This window comes from Anser brachyrhynchus (genome assembly GCF_964034855.1).
Source record: "Anser brachyrhynchus genome assembly, chromosome: 5".
Classification (NCBI taxonomy): Eukaryota; Metazoa; Chordata; class Aves; order Anseriformes; family Anatidae; genus Anser; species Anser brachyrhynchus.
Genome location: NC_137699.1, coordinates 36,889,011 through 36,911,711, shown reverse-complemented (window position 1 = coordinate 36,911,711; position 22,701 = coordinate 36,889,011). Strand labels below are relative to the sequence as shown.

Sequence of the window (22,701 nt, the reverse complement as noted above, 5' to 3'; positions counted from 1 at the left end):
GCCAGCTGTCCCCTCGTGTTTTTCTTTAAAAGCTGCAGCACTCTCCTCCTTTTAATAACACCGTCCCTCGGGACCGGCCGACGGCTGCAGGATAGTGCCCAGCGATGGAGAGAGCGGGGCGGATCGCAGCGATGGGCGCCCGCACGTGAGGTGCAAGGCTGTGAGGGCAGACCGCAGCTCTGAGGAGAGGCGACGCGCGCGCGAAGCGCGGGCGCTACCTCAGCGGCCCCGCCTCAGGGGGCGGCCGAGGCTGACGGGGGGGGGGGGGGGGCGGGTACAGGGGAAGTCGGCTGTGGAAAAGGCAGAAAGTGAGGAAAAAGATGGAGAAACGGGAGAGAAAGGGCTCCGCGGGCGCTTGTTCTTTTATCTTTCCTTAGGTTTATGGTGTTTCTCCGTTGTTTATTCATCATTTTTTAACCTGTTGTATGTGGGGAAGATCTGTGTGTTACTCCCTTCAGCATGCGCTCTCAAATTGCTCCACATCTCTGTACCTCAAGGTGAGCTCCCTCAGGGCAGCAAATACACCTCCATTTCCCCAGTAGCACCTGTGCTACGTTTAATCCACTGTTTCAGGGTACTCTCTGGTATAATCATGTACAATGCTGTTGTGAGACAGTATTTTAAGAGTCATTTTCATCTGTTAGTGCCACAGGGGTGTTGTTTTGATGCAACTGCCACTAAGCTGAAAATGAGAGGCTTTTTCCCCTTATGTATGCATTCAGGAGAAAGCTTTAAAAAAGCACCAGCCCCTATACGATTGCAGGCTGATCAGAGGGGGCACAGTGCCAGAGTAGGGGTCTTTCTTTATCTCCTTGCTAGGTACAGGGCTGTATTCAGCAAAGTCCTCAAGCATGTGTGCTTAAATATTTAGTGGCCTTCTGCCTTCAGAAAGGTTATTCACACGTGCTTTAATTCACCTTTGTGCTCAACAGTATCATGCATAAGGACCATGAAGCTTTCCTTAGAAGAAAACCTTTGATGCTAGTCTGCTTCCGAGTCAGCTCCCCAGATTTCAAGACCATAGGCACAACTGAAGCCAAGAATGGTAAGAAGATTATTACTGGCTTCTGTAGTTGAAGTACTAGATACCACTGCATGCGTTTCATTCCAAGTCCCATTTCCAAACAGCCAAAACAGGCTGTGGTGGTGGTGGTTCTTTTTAAAAGCTACAGCATTCTCCTCCTCCTAGTAACACTGACATACTGTTGTGTACAAGAGGTATAAATCTGCTGGCCCTGCTTCCTCACCTCTGCTGTATAGCGATTCCACTCAGCACAGAATGCCTCAGTCAGCATCACCAGCAAATGCATCATGTATGATGTGCTTTTTTAACTTTTAAGGCTTCCCCTCCGGCTTGTATAACGTTATGCAGCTGATTTCTTGAATTCCTACATGCAAAAATCAATCTGTTTGTTCTGAAGCCACAGAGTTTTCATCTGCTGCCAGAGGGGGATCCATCTGGGTGCCATGACTTCCCTCCTTTGAAACGAGCTCCCCGTGTGCCCGCTAGCAGGCGGCAGTCCCACAGCCGCATTCAGGGGCTCTGCCTGCTTTTGCTTTACCAGTGGAGCAGGGAGGATTGGAGATGGAAGACATCCTCAGGCAGAGGCCAGGGCCAGGTTTTCATCCCTGGGGTGAGGCTGGCAGGTACAAGGGCCATTCCTGACAGAAGGGCAGGTGCCTCCTTGCAGGGCTTAGCCCATTTTAAGCACCCAGCTGCTGCAGAAAGGCATAGACTTCCTGTGTATTGTACATGCCTGCCATACACAGCCTCTGTTGCATGTTCAGGGTGGTGCTTGGCACCGCTTAGGCGATGGAATGCCACCCTGCATCTGCTGCTTGCCTCACCAGAGAAGCAGATGAGCCCCAGATACTCACAAAACCTCCTTTTGATTACAAGTCAGCTTACAGAGGAGGGATTTGCACAGGTATAGTAAGACCTTAATCACTTAATCAGAGTTTTCTGTGTTTGCTTCCTGCCTTTGCTGTGGAGTAACTTAGGAGAAGGTGGCATTTCAGTCAACTGTATGAATTCCTTTGGGTTTTCCTGTCTGTTACAGCCCTGTTGTATCTCCTGATTTTTTGTGCTGTGGCTGTGCTTAGTGTGGGAGGTCCTGGGCTGCTTCTGGGGACCAGCCTTTGCCAGGGAGGCAGAGCCCTGCCAGCTCCTTGGGAAGGCTGGCAGGCATCACAGTGAGATCCAGCTCTATCAACTTTGGCTTCTTGACCAGGCCCCTCAGTCGCTTTTATATAACAAGAACCAGATCAAAAAGCCAGGCAAGACACGGATGATTGATTTACCCCAAATCTCTTTCCCCCCCACTGGCAGATTTTAGCACAGGTCCTCCCAGCCTGGCCACCCTCATGCCTGCTGCCCGTGACCTCGCAGAGCTCTCACCCCTACCTTATTTTTCAGTCTCATCATTGAGGCTATTTATTGCTGTAATTAAGTAGATTGATTTCCCCCATATGTGAATACTGAACCATCCTGAGACTATCACTTCAAAGAACTTTTGTCAGATTTGTCACCAATAATTAAACTGTCTCCACCTAAGCAGACTGTGCTTTTGATCAAGAATATGCAGTTTCCTCCTGACTGTGGGCCAAGGAAAGCCACGATTTGATCACAGTGCTGGCAGATATCCTAGCGAGCAAAGGAAGCTCACTTTGTTATGCTTAGCAGCTCCTGCCTTTCAATCATGGGAAATTATCATTTCACTATTAGTGTGAAAGAATTTTCCTTGCATGCCAGCAAAGTTAAAAGGCTACAGTCAGCTTTGAGTATGATGCCTTCCTTATGGAGGGTGATGAGAGACTCGTACTTATCTCACTTTCCTGTTTGCCTGCTCATTTTTGGTACAATCCCAAATTATTAAGATGATATATTAGTTGCAGTAGAATTATTTAACTGTGTTAAATATATTTTTTTTATTTCCCTTTTCTATGGTGTGATGCAAGAACAGGAGGCACCACAGCCTCCCTTCTGCAAACATTTGCACTGCACACCTGCAATAAAACATGCAGGTTTTTTCCACTACAGTCCCTCAGCACCAGCACAGCAGAAACAGGCTTTGCTTCCCCCAGCCCATGGGAAAGCGATTCAGCACCGCAATGTGGCTGCTGGCAAAGGTGTCAGTTCATTTTGCTAGTCTTCTTTGTAGTATTTTAATGGTGACTGTGTGTGTTGTTTGTTTTTTTTTCCACAATGCAGAAATTCATTGCTCAGGCTATGAATCACCTACAAACCTGTCTGATTTTATTCCCATTCTACCTGTTTTGCTGAAAGAAACTACTTGTGAATATTTTGGGAAAAAAAAAAACCACGTTTAACTCTATTCTAAAAAAAAATAAATCTAAAAAGTCCAGAAAATGGTAGACAATTGCAAATTCTGTTTGGTAGGGTGACCATGGTCATCACACTGCCATCTCGTGCTCCACTCAGCTAGTAGTTCTATTCGTCTGGTCACGCTGTGGAATGTAAAGTCTCACCAGGATGGGTCTTTCCCTCAGTGGCTCTGCCCCCCCGCCCAGAAAGCAGCCTGCTTGACTCCCAAATAGGCACTCTGCCTTTTCTGAAATAAACTGAATAGCCAAGACCTTGGGAGTTGAAGTGTCTGCTAAGTGAAAGAACAATTCAGCGAAAAACTGCAATAGCGTCTTTTCTCTGAGTGCTGTGAGAGCAGCCTCTGCAGACCAGGGTGCTTGTTGTGTCTTCACATAGATTCTGGCTCTACCTAGTAAAAGCACTTACAATTTACTTTGTGCAATAAATTATGACTGTAGTCATGTTTTATCTGTAATGAATTGCCTGTATTCTACAGAATAATACCTCTCTACATCATACCTCTCCTAACATCGTTTAAATCCAGTGACTTTCAAAGAGCCTTAAGGCTCTGGTTTGGAAAAAACACTATGCCTCCCTCAAACTGACTTGTAAAATTTCATCCTGTGCAGCCATGCACGCCTACAACACAGTGGAATAACTTGGCTAGATGGAAAAAACAAACACCAAAAAAAACCAACTCTCTGATTTCTCTCTACGAAATAGAAGGTTGAGGACCTAAATACATGTGACAGATGGCTCAGTACAGCGCTCTTCAGGAAAAAGCATGTATTTTCTACAGCTGCTTAGAATAACATCCTAATATAAATCTATATATAAGAGAAAGCTGTCTTATATGTGCTGACCTATTTCAATATCAAATTCTGCATAAAGGAGAGTTATCAGCATTACTACAGTTTGTGTCCAGTTCTAGATAACAACTCAGGTTACCATCTGCAGAAAGCTTAAATGCATGTTACTGACTGACATCTGTGTATTTTCAGATTCCCTGGTCTATGACCCACCGTGTTCTAGCTTCACATTTAATTTTGTTTCTTAAAAAAAAAGCATGCCCAGTTTGTCCAGGCCACGTTCAAGCTGTTTGCTCTGGGCGTGCCTCTTCCTTCTCTGTCTGACTTGGAAGAGGAGGGGAGCAGGGTTCCATGTGTGACTGGAATCGGTGCTTTCTTTGGATTTTTCAGGATTTCAGTCCCCTTGACTACAAAATGTTTTAAATAAACTAAAATGGCATATAATCTTAAATCCTAATTGAAACAATCAATGTTCATCTTCATTTGGAAATTGTTTTAAAAACATCCAAATGGTGAAAAAATAAAATGGAAAGAAATTCCCAAGAAAGCTTTTTTACAGGCACTGTGGAACTGTTCAAAGCTTTGTCTGATGGCGTTTTTTTTAAAGGCAATGCTTTCTAAAAACCTAAAAAGCTCATTTTCAAAATACCAAGTTGCAGCATCAGTGGCAATGCTGGCACTGAGCTTGACGAATGAAAATATTGATGAACTTGACAAATGAAAATATTCACTACAACTAACACTGTGAAACCTATTTTGCTGGCATCCCAGTCATGTTTTAGGAGATCGCATGTGGAAGAAGAACAATTCAATAGCTTTAGGCTTGGCTTATTATTAAACTACAACGATTTTAAAGGCTTCACTGATCCTTCACTGTTCAGAAATTTTTCTCGGTATTTTGGTAAGTGGCCTACAAGTGGCCTCCAGCGCTCAGCTTTCCTCCTGCACATGCCTAGCTGGGCTGTCACCGTCCGTGCTGGGAGCATCACTTGGGCCAGGACTAGCACCCGAGAACTGTTTGGCCCCAGGAGACCCTGCCCAGAGCAGATCTTCCCCGGGCCTGATGCTGAATTACGAGCATGGGACGTTTGGATGTGAAATGTTATTTCTTGTTCTGATTTATTCCCCATTGAAAGGGAGACATTGTACGGGTTTGTAAGCAGCTAGGTAGATTTAGATGTGTCTTTCAGTAGATTTAGCACATTTGCTGAAGCTCCCTTACATATCTCCATTATAGCTGTGCTTGTAAAAAAATAATACAATAAAAAGAATCTGCCACTAGAGCTTTGCCTTGACATCTCACTGTGTTTCAGGTTGGAGACAGAAGAAGCCGAAGGAACTCAGCAGATGTTGCCGGATGCTTTAAAAGGTGCATTTAAAGCCTCCCCGAGGAGCTATGTAAGAAAAGGCATGGAAGAATCATGGTTAGTGTTACACACATGCACATAAACAGATCCATTAACTGAAATAGCCTTTTAACTGTTATCCTTATTGACCAGTACAAGCAAGCACATCATTGTTTCCTGTCTTTATTGATATATCTGCACTGTCTTCAGCAATCCTATAAATCTGTTATTGCTGGGAACAGCTGCAGAGCAGACTGATAAGGAAAGGAAATGAGCATAGCTGATAATCCAGAATAACCAGCTCCAGACTGGTCCGACCAGAGCCATTACACCTTGGACTAGGCGCACCATCAGAAAATGTCTAGGCATTGCCAAGACTAGAGTGTAAAAGCAACTTCTCAAGGAAGCAAAGGCTTGTTTGACATAGTCACCAGCTACTTTGCATTGTCAGGCTATTGCTGAACTTACTGTTTCTGAAATGCGCCATCTAACCAGGTGTACATCTCTACAGACAAGCATGCTGCATCTGGCTGAACCGCTGACGTGAGCCAGGGCTGGTGGGGATGGGCTTTGCACCTACAGCATGGGGAGGAGGAAGGGGAAACAGCACATGGGGTGGAGGGAGGTTATCGGCATCTGGGAAGCAAAAGGGGAAAGTGAGCAGCTTGGCAGGAGCAGCTTTCCCTGGGAAGAACGATGGTATCGTGTGCCACCTGGAGGCTGAAAACAGAAATAAACAGAATATATTGTACAGTTCCAGCCATCACTTTTTAGGTGGACACATACCTTAATCAGAGCAGATGTTAGATCAGCCTTTACCACAGAGCCTGTTTTCCTTCTGTAATGCATTCCCAGCACTGGAAATACCACATGAAACAACTGTCAATCAAAAACAAGTCCAGAAATCTCTTACACCTTTTCTTAAAATTTCAGCACACGTCTTCTTGCCCATCCTGCTCTCCATCAAAACAGGGACAGAAGCATGGCAGTGTGTGAGAGCACTGTCTCTCTAGCACATGGCAATGTGCTTGCAGTCTTCTCACAAGCACTATTAAAACATTAGGGATGTCCACAAAACACTAGAATTATGTCCAGAACATCACTCCAGAGAATCTGGCTCTTCCCCCGTCACTTGGAAAGCTGAAGGTAGGATGTGAGTTAAAGGAACTCACTTTGATCAAATTAGACTACCATTTCTTCGTGAGGGGGGCTCAGTTGTTTGCTTTGCTTCTGGCTGTTGGTGGATGTTATCTACTAGCTTAAAATGAAAGAAAACTGGGAAAAGGTACCTGGATGAATAAATGCGGTGAAGTAAGCAACAAGGACAAAAAAAAGAACAGGCCTGGATCCTGAACCTTTTTCTTCACATCTAGGAAACGGGCTGACAGGGGCTCCCAGCTTCTTCCCCTTGTGAGACATACAAACAGCCCCTTCCCTTCTGCCAGCAAAGCAAGCAGAAAGCAGCTCCTCCTGGTGCTTTCCAGGCAGGTTTTGCGCTTCATTTACCTCCACCTGCACAGGCAGGAGGCTGGCATGGGCAGAGTTTTTTTTCCCAACACAAAAGGAGGGAGAATGGAACAGCACAGCACTGAGGTGACAACGTTTGGCACCAACTCCACAAACATTTCTGCAAATTGCTGAAAGCAAAACCATTTAAAGTCAGAGGTTTCAACAACAGGAGGTTTCTTTGGTTGTGTGATGACTGAAAAGGACTCCCTGAGCAGTGCCACAGTAATTGAAAAAGAAAAAAACTAACTTCTCTGGTGGATATGAGAAGTGGGAGAACACTGTACCTACCTCAGAAGTGAGTAAACTGTTGCTCTCTCTTTGCTCCTCATTCTGCCCATGGACAAAAGCAGTTGTATTTACTTTTTTTTTTTTTTCTCCCCTAGATCACCCAGAAGCTTTTAAGGCCTAGCAGCTTTCCAGCACTAAGATTTTTCTTTTTGCTTGAGAAAGGCATAGTGTGCAAAATTCTCCCGTGTTTTTCCCTTCCAAGCCCCCATTTTTTACTCCCGTTCTGCAAGAACATCCACATCTGTTCATCTCCAAACTCCATTTGCTGCCTGGTAACACCCAGCCAGGAAGGGCATGGAAGAGCAGCAGCATTTCTGACTGCATCCCATTTATCAAATAAAGAACAGGACAAAAACATTACATTCTTCTCTCTGACCTCCAGTTCTTTAGTCTCAAAGGCAGTAAAACTAATAAATGATAAGACCAGGTACAAAATTTGATTTCCAGATACACTGGCTCAACTCTACCCACCTGAACAGGCTACTAACAGCTGGTAAGACTGAATAAACCCCTGCCTGCAAGAAATGTCTGCAAAATCAAGCTGAAAAAAGATGGGTTTTCATTGTAGTCAGCAGACACAGAAGTGATTTCAAGAACTGTAGCAGCAAACATTATATATTAGAGGTATATTGCTCAGTTACTCCAAGCTGCAGTTGTACAGTGAGGATGCACTTATGCTGTCCTGCTTTGGGTTACCATGCAAGAGACATTTTCTGCCAGATGAAACTTCTGTCATCCAGTCAGGCATAGCTATGTAATAAATGTGAACAGTTTGTTAAAACAGATTCATCATACTATTAGACAGTCATTTATTAGCAATATTTATGAAGTGACAGGAGCTTCTATGGTAATTCACCACCGTTTAAAACCTGTACATGGCTGAAACAGTAACAGTGGTATTTTGGGAGCTGTGAGAATGCATAACTCTAGGTAGCTTTCCACATGCCCCATGGTCTCTAAGGGCAGCCAGAACAGTTTGAAGTATTTGAATTTCAGTAAACCAAACAACAAGCCTATGTGATATATGGTAAAAAGTGAGGAATCTTGCTCCCTAAAAGCCTCCCTGAAACTTATTGCCCATGGCAATGGTAGTCAGCTGCAGTGGAAGAGTACAAGACAATCACTTTGCTCGTATCTCACCACTCAGTCATTTCAGAAATTGCAGTAGTGTTACCATGGAGGATCACAAGATTTTACAGTAAATGTCAGCACCCTGGGATGAACTGGGGAGCTGCTGAGTGCCAGAATCACTCTCTGGGCATGTGATCTTCCTGGGGAGTGATTTGGATGATGCTGACCAGGTACAGAGACTGAGAATTTTGATAAAAATGGACTTAATTGAGGTATTTTGTATGCATCTACAGTCAGGTAAACTGTAATCAAGAAGTCAGTTATCACAAAGATATTTTTTGTAAGCATCCTTTTCTATGCTTTCCATCATGACAACAGAACATCCCATTCAAGGGCTGAAAAAGTACTCACTCTTGTTTTTCTAGAAGTATTCAAGTCCTAGAAACAGCAGCCCTCACCCATGGCTATTTCAGTGAGTAGAAATCTTCTGACAGAGCTCGGATTAAGGTACTGTTCCTTTAACTGGTGCAAGCTCTTTGTTTAGAGAAACGTCATGTCCTGGTCCTGCCATGCAAGTCTCAATGTCAGAGTAACAACCTTTAGGGAGCCGTGACTGTAACACAAATCATCTCATAATCCACCTTAAAGGGTTGGAACCCACTTTCATTGCACATTTTAAAGCCTTTCTAAATGAAACAGGTATTTTGGCAAATTAATTTTAATTCAAAAGAAGCTAAAAAGAAAACCCTAAGAAAGGAAACGACAAAGTGCTCTAGGATGATGCTTTTTAATTGTTACTTTTATATTTTTAAAAACAAATCAATTAAAAACATTATAGACGTGCTGAAATTTCCTGTACAACAAATAAGAAAACAATAAAATTTGTACATCATATCAAGATATTTAACTAACAGTCACTTATTTGAAACGCATCAACTTTTCCCTTCTTAAGCAGGCCCCAAATGGGAAGAAGTGTAAAACAGAAATGCAGGAGATGTCATTGCCACACAGTAGAGCTTTGTGCCTGGACAGTAAATCAGTTTAGATGAGCAACAGCAAGAGAAAACACTGAATGAAGAGAGAGATCTCAGCAATTATAACACAGAGAACATCAGAATGCAGGGAAAAAATATTTGCCAGGATTCAAGTCACATTGGCCAAAAAGGATCCACAAGAGAACCCTAGTTACCTGTAATCCCGTTCTTCCTGAATAGATATCCTATGAAGCATGGCCTACTTACTCACAGGGACAATAGAGCCAACTTCATTTAAAGCATTTTAAGCCTTACCAACCTTTTCCACCTAACCCTGGGATCATTTAGTTCAAACTTCTGTCTCTTCTCACAATGATTCAGTGCTGGGAAATCACAGAAGTGTTGAAGTGGATACAATGGTATTAAAAATGGATATTCATTAGATGCTGACACAAGGGAGACTTTGGCACCTGCTTCCAACGTCAGAAGAATGGGACAGATACTTTTGTTTTCTGCAAGAAAAGGTGGTTGGGCAGAAACACTACGCTAGCTGGTTCTGATGTTCCACTGCAATATAATGCAAACGCACAATCTAAAGTAGAAGATTCATCTCCCTCTCCTCTGTGCTGTATAAAACAAGGACTTCTGAAGCAACAGAGCATTCATTCACCACCCTAAGGCAGCATGTTCCTGCAGGACCTGGAATAAGGAATGCTGGTTCTGTGCTCTGCACTTAGAAGACTGAAAGGAAGAAAAAATGACATGACTGTAAGGGGCAGGCCTTTCTTCCTCCCAGTTCCTTTGGAATGGTTCTGTTTGGTCCCAGTGGTTTACTTCTGTTTGTCATCTGACAGCAGCTTAGGAAGAATGCTGGGTGAGATCAACTATGTGGACTGCCATTTTGGATGGAGTTGGGCAGGATCACTAACCTCATGCATTAGGTTTAGAGGTTTTTTTGTTTTCTTTTTGTGTGTATGTGTACTGATTTAAAAAAAAATCAGAGAAAGAAAAAATATTCAAGAACCCACAAGTGGCTGCTACAAAAAAATAAAAAACTGAAGCACTTTGTGGTTTGTCCTCCAGTTTTGCTCACCTAGCACACCATAATTTCACACTGGGTGTAAAAAATTCCTCTGGTTATCTGTAAATTTACAGTTGTACACCAGGAATTCCTACATTTTCTTCTGCTAACAGTGGATTCTGCGAGGTCGCCAGGTTCCACTGTAATACCACATATACTCCTAATATATGTAGCTATTTTTGACAACTCTGCTAAAACAAACAAACAAACAAACAAACAAAAAGCAGCAGAACTTCAGGGACTCTGGTTATTAAACCTTCACAAGATTTTCACCACTTTAGAGCTATTCTATAGCATTATTCATAAACTTCATATTCCTTTGCAATGCAACCAGTGCAATGATCCGAAGACCAAAAAACAACACACCCCCAAACTACTTCAGAAGTCCTTCATTGGTAATGCCTTCACAAGTCTAGCAGTTATGTACCAGCAAAATCCAATCAAATCCTTGGCTTGCAAAATCAGCAAACTAGGGGTTTTCTGCTTGTTTGTTCTGTTTTTAAAAGGACCAGTTAAAATAACAGCAGCAGTACATTGCAAACAATTACAAAACAATTACATTAGATCAATGAGATGCAGGCAGGTAAGATATGTCTCAGTTTTGAACGGCTAAATCAACCGAGAAGTTGGTCTTTACAGCAGAACTTTGTGCAATTTGTTTTGGTAGAAACAGTAAAGCCAGTCAATCTGTTTGGGAGTGCTTGGACACTTGGAACCTTAGTTCAACATTTTCACAGATTTATACGTTTGAGGAAAAACAACAACGATAAAAAGACACCAACCTGAGTAAAACTCTATTAGAATAGAGTGATCATTATTCAGTAAATCATATATTGCACCTTTAAATAAATCATTATAAATTTTATAAAAACAGGAATATCAGCCAGGAACAGGGAGGAGCTATTCTCTCCTTCATACACACCCACACACGCCCCCGCGCACACATTCACATACTCGCTCAGTTTTTCACTATAGTTAAAGCTTGGAGTGACACACCACTCCTTTTCCTCTAGCAGAGGCACCGAAACATTAAGGCAGGGGATATTCATGGTGAAATGCAAAAACAAAGCTCACCTCCAAACTTCTGGAGAGTCCTGCCAACAGTGCAACTACAGTTAGGTTTGACATAAGCCTTATTTAAAAATCTGTGTTCTCATTAAGAGTTTCAGTACAAAAATAGAATCTCTGCTGTTTTTTTTTTCTAGAGTAGCAACTAGAAAAGGCACAATTTCCAAGTACAAATGTCCGTTTGGAGGAGGTGTTTGTACTCCTGTTTTAAATAAAAAGGAACACTCAGGGAAAAAAAAAGATCACAGAGGCACATATCTATTAGCTAAGTAACCAGATACAGTAGATAAAATATGTTCCTGAAACTTATAATTAAATATATTAAAACAGCCCACAAGCCTGGTGTCTGTAAATGAAATCATATAAAATTGTAATAAAAAGCTTGTGTTATTATTTTAATATTGAAATTCTAGTTCATTGTTCGTACTGTAAATGCTATTTCACCTATCAGTACTGTTAAATTCCCAAGAAAAAGCAAAAATTCCTCTGTTAACTTTAAATATTTTCTTTTTATAACAATCCTTGGCTCCTGCCAGCACTGTTTTTGTCCTGTAGATCACATCTTCATATAAGGACAAAATTGGAGAAACCAAATGTAAGACACTGCACACAATCCCGGAAAAGATACGTAGAACGTCTCCCTTTCTTATGAGCAGACAACACCTCTTGGAGACACTGCGTTCCTTCCAGGCTATGCATGGTAGCCGTTAGCTTTCCCAAAGCCTGGCTCAGGTGTGAAGTTTTCATAGATTGCCATTGCTGTTGTGTTTTGGTAAATAAGATCTGTTTTCTTGTCTTTCTGGGATCTAATAATATCCATGACACACTGGTTTAGGAAGACGTACTGGTCCTGATGGGAGAAAAAGAAGAAAGGATATTAAGAGAATTCTAGCAAATACCTAATTTTGGAAGTAGTTCTGCTTCTGAATGTAAGTTTCAGTTTTTGGAAGTACTGCACTGAATGTTTTCACACACAACCATTTTATTTATTTTAGAAGTTGTATGTATATAGAAAGTTGGACTAGAGAGGACCTCATGTCGTCATGTGAACCCTCAGTAAAAAAACAGGATCGAATTTACTGTGTTGCCTAACATCCTCTTAAAAGACTTTCATGATGGAGATTTTACAGCCTTTTCTGGATCAGCTTGAGTTAATCCACATGCTTTTTCAGATGAAAGCAGTACTTCCAGCAGGAACGCCTGTGTTCCTGCAGAATACAAAAGATGCACGCAGAGACCTCTTGACTGAAGGTAATTCTGGCTTGTGGCTATAAAGATAAAACTCACATGGGTTGAACAAGCTTAAAAGTAATTTTTTCAGGATTTAATTCTTTCTACCTGCAAATGCTAGTCCAACAAATTACCCTCGAAAGAGATTGCTTGGATATACTACAAAACCCTTAGCTGCAAATACTTTTGTAGGAAGAAATAGGGCAGGAAGCAGGGAAGTTTAATTAGAGGGCGATTTCAGATTGCTCTGTAAAATCTTATCTTCCTGTAATTCTGAGCTACAGTCTTCTGTCTACCTTTCTTGGATTATTATGCATGTTTGAGAAACATGCTGCTGGATGAAAATCTGAATCTTACCTCAGTCTGCACCATTAAAGGTCGATGCATTCGAAGATCATACACCACTCCATACACATCCACAGTATTCTCAATTTCAATCTGCTGAATCAGGCGGTCAATGGCAATGAATGTCCCTGTCCTCCCGACACCAGCACTGCAATGACACATGGAAGCCATTTACTGCTTTCTCTCAACCACCTGCTCACCTGTAGCCTAATAAAAAGCCAGTGAAGTTAGTAATATGCTTTCTATTATTTCAGTGGCACAGGTATCAAAGCTTCTGCAGTCCAGAGAGGTGGGTTTTACCATGACCAAGATGGAGGAAGGACACCCTTCCGGGACTCCCAGAACCACACTGAAAAAGAGCTGTTCTTAAAAAGTCACAAGAGGAAAGCATGTCTAACACAAATTTGTTCTTCCTACCTGCAGTGCACTAGAACAGGAGAGTCAATAGGATTTTGACTGCTGTATTCGTGAACGTGGTGTCTGAAGTTGATGAGCAGGTCTGTTGTCTCTGGCACTCCGTGATCAGGCCAGGAGGTGAAATGGAACTGACGCACCATGCGGCTCTCCTGTGTGTTGGCCTAGAGGAACATGCATTGGAAAAAAAGAAAACAAATGAGCTTCAAAAGAGCAACAGAAGGGCTTCCTGCCATACGTACTGTGCAAGACTTTTCAAAAAAATTGCTCGTTACAAACTGTGCAGTACTTTGATCAATGATATTCCAATTTCCCTCTTCCTTCCCTTGTAGTAGAGAATACTTAGAAATAATTTCCTTTCACTCGACTCCAAGATCTTCTCTGCCGCATTACATTTGCTGACAGAGATGGTGCTAATTGATCAGTTTAGCAGATATTCCAAATATCTGCATAAAGCATGAGTTTTTGTGGAAGTCTCAGGGAGACACATGCTGAAGGGTCACCGATGGGGAAACCAGTAATTCCCATTAGCAGGCTGGATTTTGCCACTGCTTTTATCCCTTCCACTCTGATAACTTTGAATTTGACTAAGTTTTAGTGATGTTAATATATTCTGTCACTCCAGTGTTGCTTGACATGTGAAGTCACTGACTCAATAAATCACTTTCACGCATATCAGTACACAACTAACAACTGGACAGCCGCTTACATTTTCTACATTGAAGTCCCTTATTGTCCATTCTGGAAGAACAGTCTCCAAGACCATTGTCACAGCAACGTCACCATAGGTCTTGCTTTGTTTGTCTGGCCAATATTGCTCACATTTTGTCTAAGAAGAGAGTTAAAAGGTTCAACACATTACACAGAGCAATAAAACATAGGGAAAAAACAGAAGGTCATGGCAAGGTAGTTTCCTGTGACTCCACCTTGGCCTTGACTGTTAGTTTTAAATAACATGCCACCCTCAAGTGAGGCTGGGAAGCATTTTCACCCTTCCCAATGTCCTATCCTAAAGCAAGAGCAGATCTACTAAAACCATTCTCTATGGAGAGGAACCAATCTTAAAAATGGAGATTGCACAACCCTCCTGAGTCTGGTAGTCAGGAGATATAAAGGGAAAAAAAATTGGGCTCATTGAATTCAGAAGACAATCTTCCATTAACTAGATGCTTGTTTTAAGAGTGATCAATCTCCAACTTATTAGGGTAACAACAAGATTAGAAGAGATACAACTGTCTTCAAGAGATGGTTCAGTTTTAATATTAATGCTAAACAAAACAACAACAAAACCACCATACCCGGGCTTGTTCAACACATTTCGTCAACATAACAATAGAGTAGATATTCTTTTCCCAAATCATGCGCCAGAAATCTTCTATAGTATTGGATAAAGGACCTTGTGCAGCAATAAATGCCTTCTTTGAGATATAGCCCTAAGAAAAAATATATATACACATTCACACCTTCATCCATGAGCCATAAAAAGTCGATTTTATAAATCATATGATCTGTTAAGCCTATATCACAAAAATACACATTATTTTTCTTCTCAACTAATGAAGCAACTTACAGGCATATAGTTTGCATTAATATAATCATCGGTTACAGAGTTCAGATCTGAAAGTTTAACACGAGAAATATCATCTGCAGAAAGAAAGGAAAAGAAAATTATGAAATTAAGAACTTTCAGAAATTTTTGGCAAAATACTGCAGTTCTAACACGTTTTCTAAATAAAAGGTGTTTTAGAATGATGGGCATTCTAAGAATAAGAACATAACTTTATGAATCAGACATAGCAGTAGTTCAGGCTTTTATAATGAAGGTCTTCAGAAAAAGGATTGGCCAGTAACAAAAAATTCAGAACACTGAACATATTTTTAAACACGGTTTGTTTTCTCACAAACACAAAAACCTGTATTTAACCCAATTCTTCCTTAACACTTTACTTTGCTGGGACGTCTGCAGATAGCTTGGCAGGGTTCAGGTTCTTAGTTTGCAAAGCTGTCCAGCAATGTCTTAATATTTTTTATAGTTCTGGTAAATCTGGACTGCAAGTTTCTCACAAATGAAAAATGAAAACAATTTAATTAAGGAAAATATTTTTATAACTTTCAAGGAAAGCTCTTTATGTTTGTTTGTACAGTGATTGGCATGTTCATACAAGGAAAACAGCAGCCCAAATTCATTTTTTTCCAAATTGGCAACACTAATTCCCCTTTGAAACCTCCGGGTACTATTAAAATGAAATCAGCCAAACCCAAGGTTTTTCACCTAAAAACTCAATTAGTAGAAGTGACAAAATCTGAGAGAGTAACTCACATGGTAAGACATTATTGTATCTATTTTTCCCCCTGTTCTCTGGGATTTCAGCAGCAAATTTGGGCTGATGAACACCAGCAGACTTGAGTTCCTACAGTGAAAGAAAGATTCATGAGCACCTGGTCCTGGTTTAAGAATTATACAGAAACACATCACTGAAGCAAATACTCCAAACACCCTTGGCCTTTGCTGTAAAAGTAGGCATGTAAAACTGGGTTAAATGACAAAAATCAGCTTTCTACAGAGCGGGAGGGTGACAGTAGCAAAGCTGATAGAGAAAGGATTAGTACAGAATGGAAGAGTAATAGCACGTTTAAAGCCTACAAGTGGGCTTTAAAAGCCTAGAAATAGTTTTGTAGAAATACATTAACACTGACTCTGATTGCACACCCATTCTAACTCCAAGGCAGCAGATCATTTAGCATGAGCTTTGCTGGCGTTACAGAGAGAAAGGGAGCAAGTTACATCATAGAAGGACTGTAGAAGGAAGCAAAATCTGAGAGGAGGGCAAGGGTGGAGCACCAGCCTGCCGGGTACAGTAAAAGGGACAAATTTTGTCCTGGAAAGAAGAAAACTTGCAACTTTGAGAAGTGGAAAAAATAAGATTTTTTTTTAACAGCAGACATGACAACACAGAACCTGTCTGTAATGACAGCTGATTCCCGTCTTTTGTACCCTATATCAATTAAGCTTTAGCGCACTTCACAGAGGAACAGTTATGGTCATTAAGGAAATCCTAACAGTTGTTTCTCTAACTGCTTATATCCTTCAATTTATTTCACAGGTGTGGTTTGCAAATCACACAGAATGCATTAAAGAAGCCTGCTATTAGTGAATGACCTGTCTTGCTGTGTAGGAAAAAAATGATGAAATAAAGTGCAGAGAAGGTAAATGGCATTCCCAGAGTGCAAACACCACTAGTGCAATGAGGGCAAGGACTCCGGAGGTCTTGTTTCCAGCAAGAGCTCTGAGCAGCAGGCCATGCTATAGCTCACAGGCAGATTTAATGATTCAGGATGTGAAGAATTTATCATGCACTTCAACTAAACTTAGAGCTCACATGCAGCTTAATAATGTCTATTGTAAAAGGTCCCTTATTCTCCTCCCCTTCAGTATACCTCACTTACACTCCAAAGGAAAGCTAATTTGCTTTCCAAAAATATTTGTCACAAAGCTCTCCCAACTGAGGACACACACCTCATACTCTTCAGCAAAACCACAGTTGGAGTCTGCTTGCTGCTTCTTAAAGTAGGACTCAAAGTTCTCCACTTTAATCATTTTTGATCTAAAATGAGAAAAGCCATGTATTGGTAGCTGATACTAGGTAAATAAACCATGAATTCAGTTGATGCATTACGAAACATGCTTTACTTACTTCTTTACTCTTCAGGGGAGAGCAGGGGAAGGGAGGAAGAAAAAAGGATGATTAGACACATGCAGTTGTACTTTTCACTACGTGAATCTAAGAACAAAAGCATGACTGTTAGTAGCACCCACAAAACTGCATTTACAGGGGACAGGATATCAAGGCAGATCATTTAACTGATCTGTGCCAGCCAAGAAGAGAACAGTGCATCCTATTGATGAGAAGGATATGACAGAAGGTGCCAGCCAGCAATTTCTGTGCTCCCCTTCCATCGGATCAGCCCCATTCCCTCATGTATTTTATACCAATTAATGAAGTCTACACAGGTGGGATTTCACAGCATGCTCAGGCCATGCCTTTCCATCAGAAAAAAATAAAATAAAATTGGTGCATGAGCCAATAACCTGGTTCAATTGCTTGTGATTTCCAGGATATTGTGGCTACCTATTGGTGGGCTATTACAATCTCAACATCATCTGAATTAACAGCTCAGTGCAAAGTAGCCATAAAGGAAAATTCAGTGCAGAGTTTTGCTTATGAGCTCTTTACCAACAATTTGGATTGCTTCTTTAATGTGTACAGAAGCTTGTGTTTCATGCAAACATCCTATTGTTCAAAATTGCATGGGGCATTTGTCTATCTAATAGCGATTCATGAAGCAAGCACTTAGATCACTGTAGCAGCTGTGGAAGTCTTGATCAATATGATTATTTCTAGCCTGCAGGCTTGAGTCTTTAAGTTTCATGAGGAGTTAATAATGCAGAACTGTATGTAAAACTGCACAGAAAACAAGCACCAGGATTCAGAGTAAGTTTTGCACGTATCACTTCAGCTCAGAAAACACCATCTGAAAGGATATTGACTTACTTAATTGGAGAAAAGGACACTTCAGTATTCCTTTTATCTTTCCTATGAGGAGAAAAAAAAACACAATAGGCTCACAGTAGAATTTAATGGAACATATATGAGATTTCTGATGACAGTTACTTCATGTGCTTGCTCAGAACAATTTATTGTAAATGATCTCATTCTGTGCAAAAAAAAGTCCTGAGGCAAACCTTACACCTGCAGTAAAAATAAAATACTTCTTCATTCTTTCAATGATGTTTTGCAATGGGACTGTTTCTTTCTGTTGGAACCAGAGCAAAATTATTCAAAACAATGGGTTTGAACAGTCATTTAGCTAGTCTGATGTATCAGCTCTGATGTATAACAAAGATTTTGAATAGAATGTATTTTAAAGCATCACGGCGACAGTGAACAGGAACAGACACCTTTTTTTAATAAAAAGGTACAGAAGTGAAATACTGATATTCCTCACCACAACAAATAAAATAACAAACATGTTGTTACCTTCTCCTTGTCCAGAATATGTAACCCCCTACAGCAACTACAGCCAATATAGCTAAAAGGCATCCAATAACAGCTCCAGCAATAACACCTTATAAAAGAGAACAAGTATTACTCATCATTGATTTACATCTGGCAATGCTCTGAATCAATCAACATACTACAAGAGAACCTCGCAGGTGACAGAACATACTCTACTCTCCTAAGTGTCCTCTCTTCTTTAGTGTATCCTTTGGCAGTACCAGTATTGAAAGCTCATTAAGAACAATAAAACAAGGATGATAAACTAATAAAAAAAATTGAATCAAAGGATCAGTATTTGCATTCCAATACATTCGGTTCTAATTTACAGGAACTGTTAGAACAACAACTGCTTTTGCTGTTTGTTTCTGTACTAAAGTCACACTGTGTCATCCAATCCCTTTTAGCACACCGTAAGTAGCATAGGTTTTGGTTACTTCTCAAATGGAAGTCATGTATGGAAAAAAAGAAGTCACCTGCAGAACTAGCAAGTTATGAATTTACGGAGCAGTGGCACTGCAAAGCTAGAAAGGAACAGTCCATTGCAGACAGACCAATAGATATTTTGCAATCATGAAACTTGCCATTAATTAAGGAATCTCCACACACAACGTATGTTCAAAACTGCCAGTCCTGCATTAACTGTACCTGGATCCTGGGGTAACGAAACCTTGTCAGAACAAGGTGAAAATGATACATAACTATGTTCTTCCATAATGATGTTTTCTGCAGTAAAGCTTATATTAGTGAAGCCTGCAACACTTGCCCTGTTAAGAGAGGAAAAAAACAACACATACGTGACATGATTTTAACAGCCTTAAGCAAGGTTTGTGATCTCTTCAATTAGAACTCTTAGGTTTCAACTGCAGCGAGATAAATACCTGTATGAATGAAGTGGAGTCAATGGTCCATTTTTATAGCCATACATGGTGTTTCCCTTGCCTACATCGATGATGTTCTGAGAACGGAAAGAAGGTAGTTTTGCCTTCTCTGTGTCTGCGACATAAGTCACATAGGTGCCGGTCTTCTTTTTCTTGAAATCTTCGTATGTGTAGTTCAATTTGGACTTCAAAGGTGGACAACCTTCAGGAAAAAACAAGGATATAAGTGGTACACATCACACACTGTTTTTATAACCATCCGCACAGTTGGAGAGGGTGTCACATAAACCATAGCTGTGATTGTTCCACAAGTACTGCCTGAAATTAAAGACTGAGGGAAACAGACAATCTCAGAAATTCCCTCTGCTGCAGTGCAATTTACTTAACTTCCCGTCTACTCCCTGGTGTTACTTGGTTTCATCTCCTTTTGGTTTTACTTCTACCAAGTACAGTGGAGCTTCTCCATAACGGCATATGAGTGGTGGACTCTGGTGTCCTTGTGGACAACTTTCACTACTTAAGTCAGTCATGTCCAAACCCACTCCATCAACTACCAAATGTAGAGAATACTACACACTGTAAAAAATAAGGGCAATTTGTATTTGATAACATTGTGCTACTCAAACAACATCAAGCTTCATTCAGGGTGATGCTAAACTCATCCTGGCCTATACTGTCTGCTGTGTCTGACAAAGTCTCGCACTTACGCCCTGAGAAATGAAGGATTTACTTTCTGCTTTCTCTTTCCATAGACACAAGTAGGACAAAACAATCAGTGACCAAAACATTTTCTTGTCTGAAAAACGCAGAACAGGATAATGCAGTCAAACGGTGACCAATAGGACACCATATGCCAAACAACGTTGCTTTGTGCAGTGTCTGCTGTTAAAAGATGAACCCTAGAAATTTGAGGCAGATTTTACAGCTGAGGCATGTATGACCTTAGACATGGTAAAACAGCTCACACTACCAACTGTCTGACAACTCAAGGGCAAGCAAACTAAGCAGAACATCTTCCTCATTTGGCTGAAGTTTGCTTATATTGCTTTCTGCTGATTGCTTTACAAAGCTAAAAGCTTCTTCTAGGAAGCTGATATAGTATTGAATTCATCATTAAAAAGGAGAAGCTGCAAAGGGGCTCTGAAAGGTTACTAAGTGGAAATGCTCTAACAAGTTTTCTACAGTCGCATAGACAAAGTTTGATCTGATATTCACTCTACCAACAGCAAAGCTCCTGTTAGCTGTAACTGTGCAGGAACAGGGTGCAATGTGGCTCTTCTAAAGCACTAATGTGGTTACATTAAATGCAGCTGAGGCTGGAATTAACTTAGTTGCCTAGAAATGGGTGTTCAATACCACCTGAGATGTCTTATCTGGTCCCTCATTTCAATTCCAAAAGGATGTACCTCCTGAGCAAATTGTGAATGTCTTGGTTATCACCTCAAGGCACCTCACAGCCTTAGACACAACTGCGTACACAAATGCGTAAAGTAATGAATGTCTCTCCTTAAGATAATGATGTCTATTTTAAGACAGAGAAACCCAACTCAAGCATATTCATACTATCTGAACACTACAATGCTGAAGTAATGGTTGGCCATAAGGATGGTTTTCTGCTCCTACCAAAGCACTGATCTGATTCCATACATTCACAGGATCTTTCTTCCTTATTTCCCTCAAATCTTGAAACCACCTTCTTGAATTCCTTACAATCCACCCAAAAATGCACTGAAGCTTGTCAAGACTAAACAGGACCGGTTGAAAGTACAAGCAGAGCTGTCACTGTGTGGAAGACACTGACTTTCAAATCAGCAATTCCAGGGCAGCTGAGTTGCACGTGAAAAAAATAGGAATTTTCTGCACTGACATACCATATATAGCTGGGCATTTCTTGGACATATATTGTATGGAAAAACACAGAAAAAAAAAGATGTACAGACTGCTGCATGATGAATTTCCAGTGCTAAGACAAAGGATAAGCTGGAATGTCATATCCCACTCAGAGAAAAACTATCTCCATCAGCTGTGTTATTCCTCCTATGCACAGTCAGAAATAAAAAGGTCAACTAGAACCTACACTGCAAAGAGATGTTTCTTTACTTTATGATTTGTCCCTAGACATTCATGAATTAAAGAAGACTTGATGCTTTAAAGAGGTGAGTTTTATAGAATACCATCTAGCTTTCCCTGGTGTTCTACTTCCCATGACATGTAATGCTGACAATGTTATTCAAGCCTTCCAACAACCACAACCACACACACACAAAACACCCACAACAAAACCACCATCTTACTAGATAAGTCTTCCAGCCGAAGAAGGGATGGAGAAAAACATCCTACATTGCAGAACTCTCTATATTTCTGGCTCTGAAAATTATTCTCTTGGGAAGAAGGATACTACTCAGTCTTGTGGCAGTAACCACTAGCAAATTGAGTAACCACTGGCAACCACTAGCAACAGCACAACAGCAATACTTCAGTCTTATATACAAGGATAACTCAGGCTGAAAAAGGCTGAGTGAAAACAGTGGCTTTGTGAAAACAAGAAGTGATTTGGCTTCAGTCAATCACGGTATTTGCCTTATGATTTTTGAAAGCTGATTGAAAACAGAGCAAGCTTTTCCTCTCTCCATTTAACACCTATTTAGAGTTTAAAACATCTGATATTCATCACAGCAAATTTTTTGTCTTAACATAATGCTATCTGATAAACTGTTTCACACAGCTAGGAGACAACATTTTAAAAATCTTACCTTCTTCTTCTGTTATGATCATTACTGCATAGGCTTTTAATGGTCCATACAGTGTCTCAAAATCAAAAAATTCAACAGACAATGAGTTGTGACTAAGCACCTTGACTACAGGAGCTGTTTCTGGAGTAGGTGGATCTATAAACAGAAATATTTTTAGTACCTTAATGTCAGGTAAAGATAATTTTTTCAAATAAGAAAATATTGTAATAATGACATCATTCACATCATGCATATTTATCATCAAATCATTTAGGTTTGAAAATACCCTTAAGACCATCAAGTCTAACCATTCACCTAACTATGAACTCTACCACCAGGCCATGTCGCTCAGTGCCACATCCTCACACCTCTTAAATACCTCCAGAGCTGGGGATCCACCACCTCCCCGTGCTGCCCATTCTAAAGCCCGACCACCCTTTCCACGAAGAAATTCTTCCTGATATCCAACCTAAACCTCCCCTGGCACAACTCCAGGCTGTTTCCTTGCGTCCTATTACTTGTCACCTAAGAAAAGAGACCTACATCCACATCGCTGCAACCTCCTTTCAAG

General features: G+C 40.9%; 1 protein-coding gene and 1 long non-coding RNA gene across 10 annotated transcripts in view; one reads left to right on the top strand and one right to left on the bottom strand.

Moving 5' to 3' along the window:
• Nucleotides 1–263: 263 nt before the first annotated feature.
• Nucleotides 264–11,756, top strand: LOC308196338. 2 transcript variants are annotated; one of them, XR_013952142.1, is made up of 4 exons: nt 264–497; nt 933–1,045; nt 5,448–5,558; nt 7,373–11,756. It is a non-coding gene; the product is annotated as an uncharacterized lncRNA (long non-coding RNA). The 2 variants fall into 2 exon arrangements; XR_013952143.1 differs by lacking the exon at nt 7,373–11,756 and having other exon boundaries at nt 270–497; nt 5,448–6,407.
• The window catches only part of PTPRJ (protein tyrosine phosphatase receptor type J), a 124,278-nt gene continuing 110,696 nt past the window's right edge, over nt 9,120–22,701 (bottom strand). For all 8 annotated transcript variants that reach the window (XM_080595127.1, XM_080595128.1, XM_080595125.1 and 5 more), the window contains 13 exons: nt 22,152–22,286; nt 19,399–19,600; nt 19,166–19,284; nt 18,500–18,587; nt 18,014–18,055; nt 16,978–17,065; nt 15,781–15,871; nt 15,031–15,104; nt 14,759–14,893; nt 14,170–14,289; nt 13,464–13,624; nt 13,059–13,194; nt 9,120–12,321 (listed from right to left, as the gene is read on the bottom strand). In XM_080595127.1, coding sequence (XP_080451253.1) covers nt 12,163–12,321; nt 13,059–13,194; nt 13,464–13,624; nt 14,170–14,289; nt 14,759–14,893; nt 15,031–15,104; nt 15,781–15,871; nt 16,978–17,065; nt 18,014–18,055; nt 18,500–18,587; nt 19,166–19,284; nt 19,399–19,600; nt 22,152–22,286 — 1,550 coding nt within the window. In that variant the 3' untranslated portion in view covers nt 9,120–12,162. The remainder of the gene's footprint in view (nt 12,322–13,058; nt 13,195–13,463; nt 13,625–14,169; nt 14,290–14,758; nt 14,894–15,030; nt 15,105–15,780; nt 15,872–16,977; nt 17,066–18,013; nt 18,056–18,499; nt 18,588–19,165; nt 19,285–19,398; nt 19,601–22,151; nt 22,287–22,701) is intronic.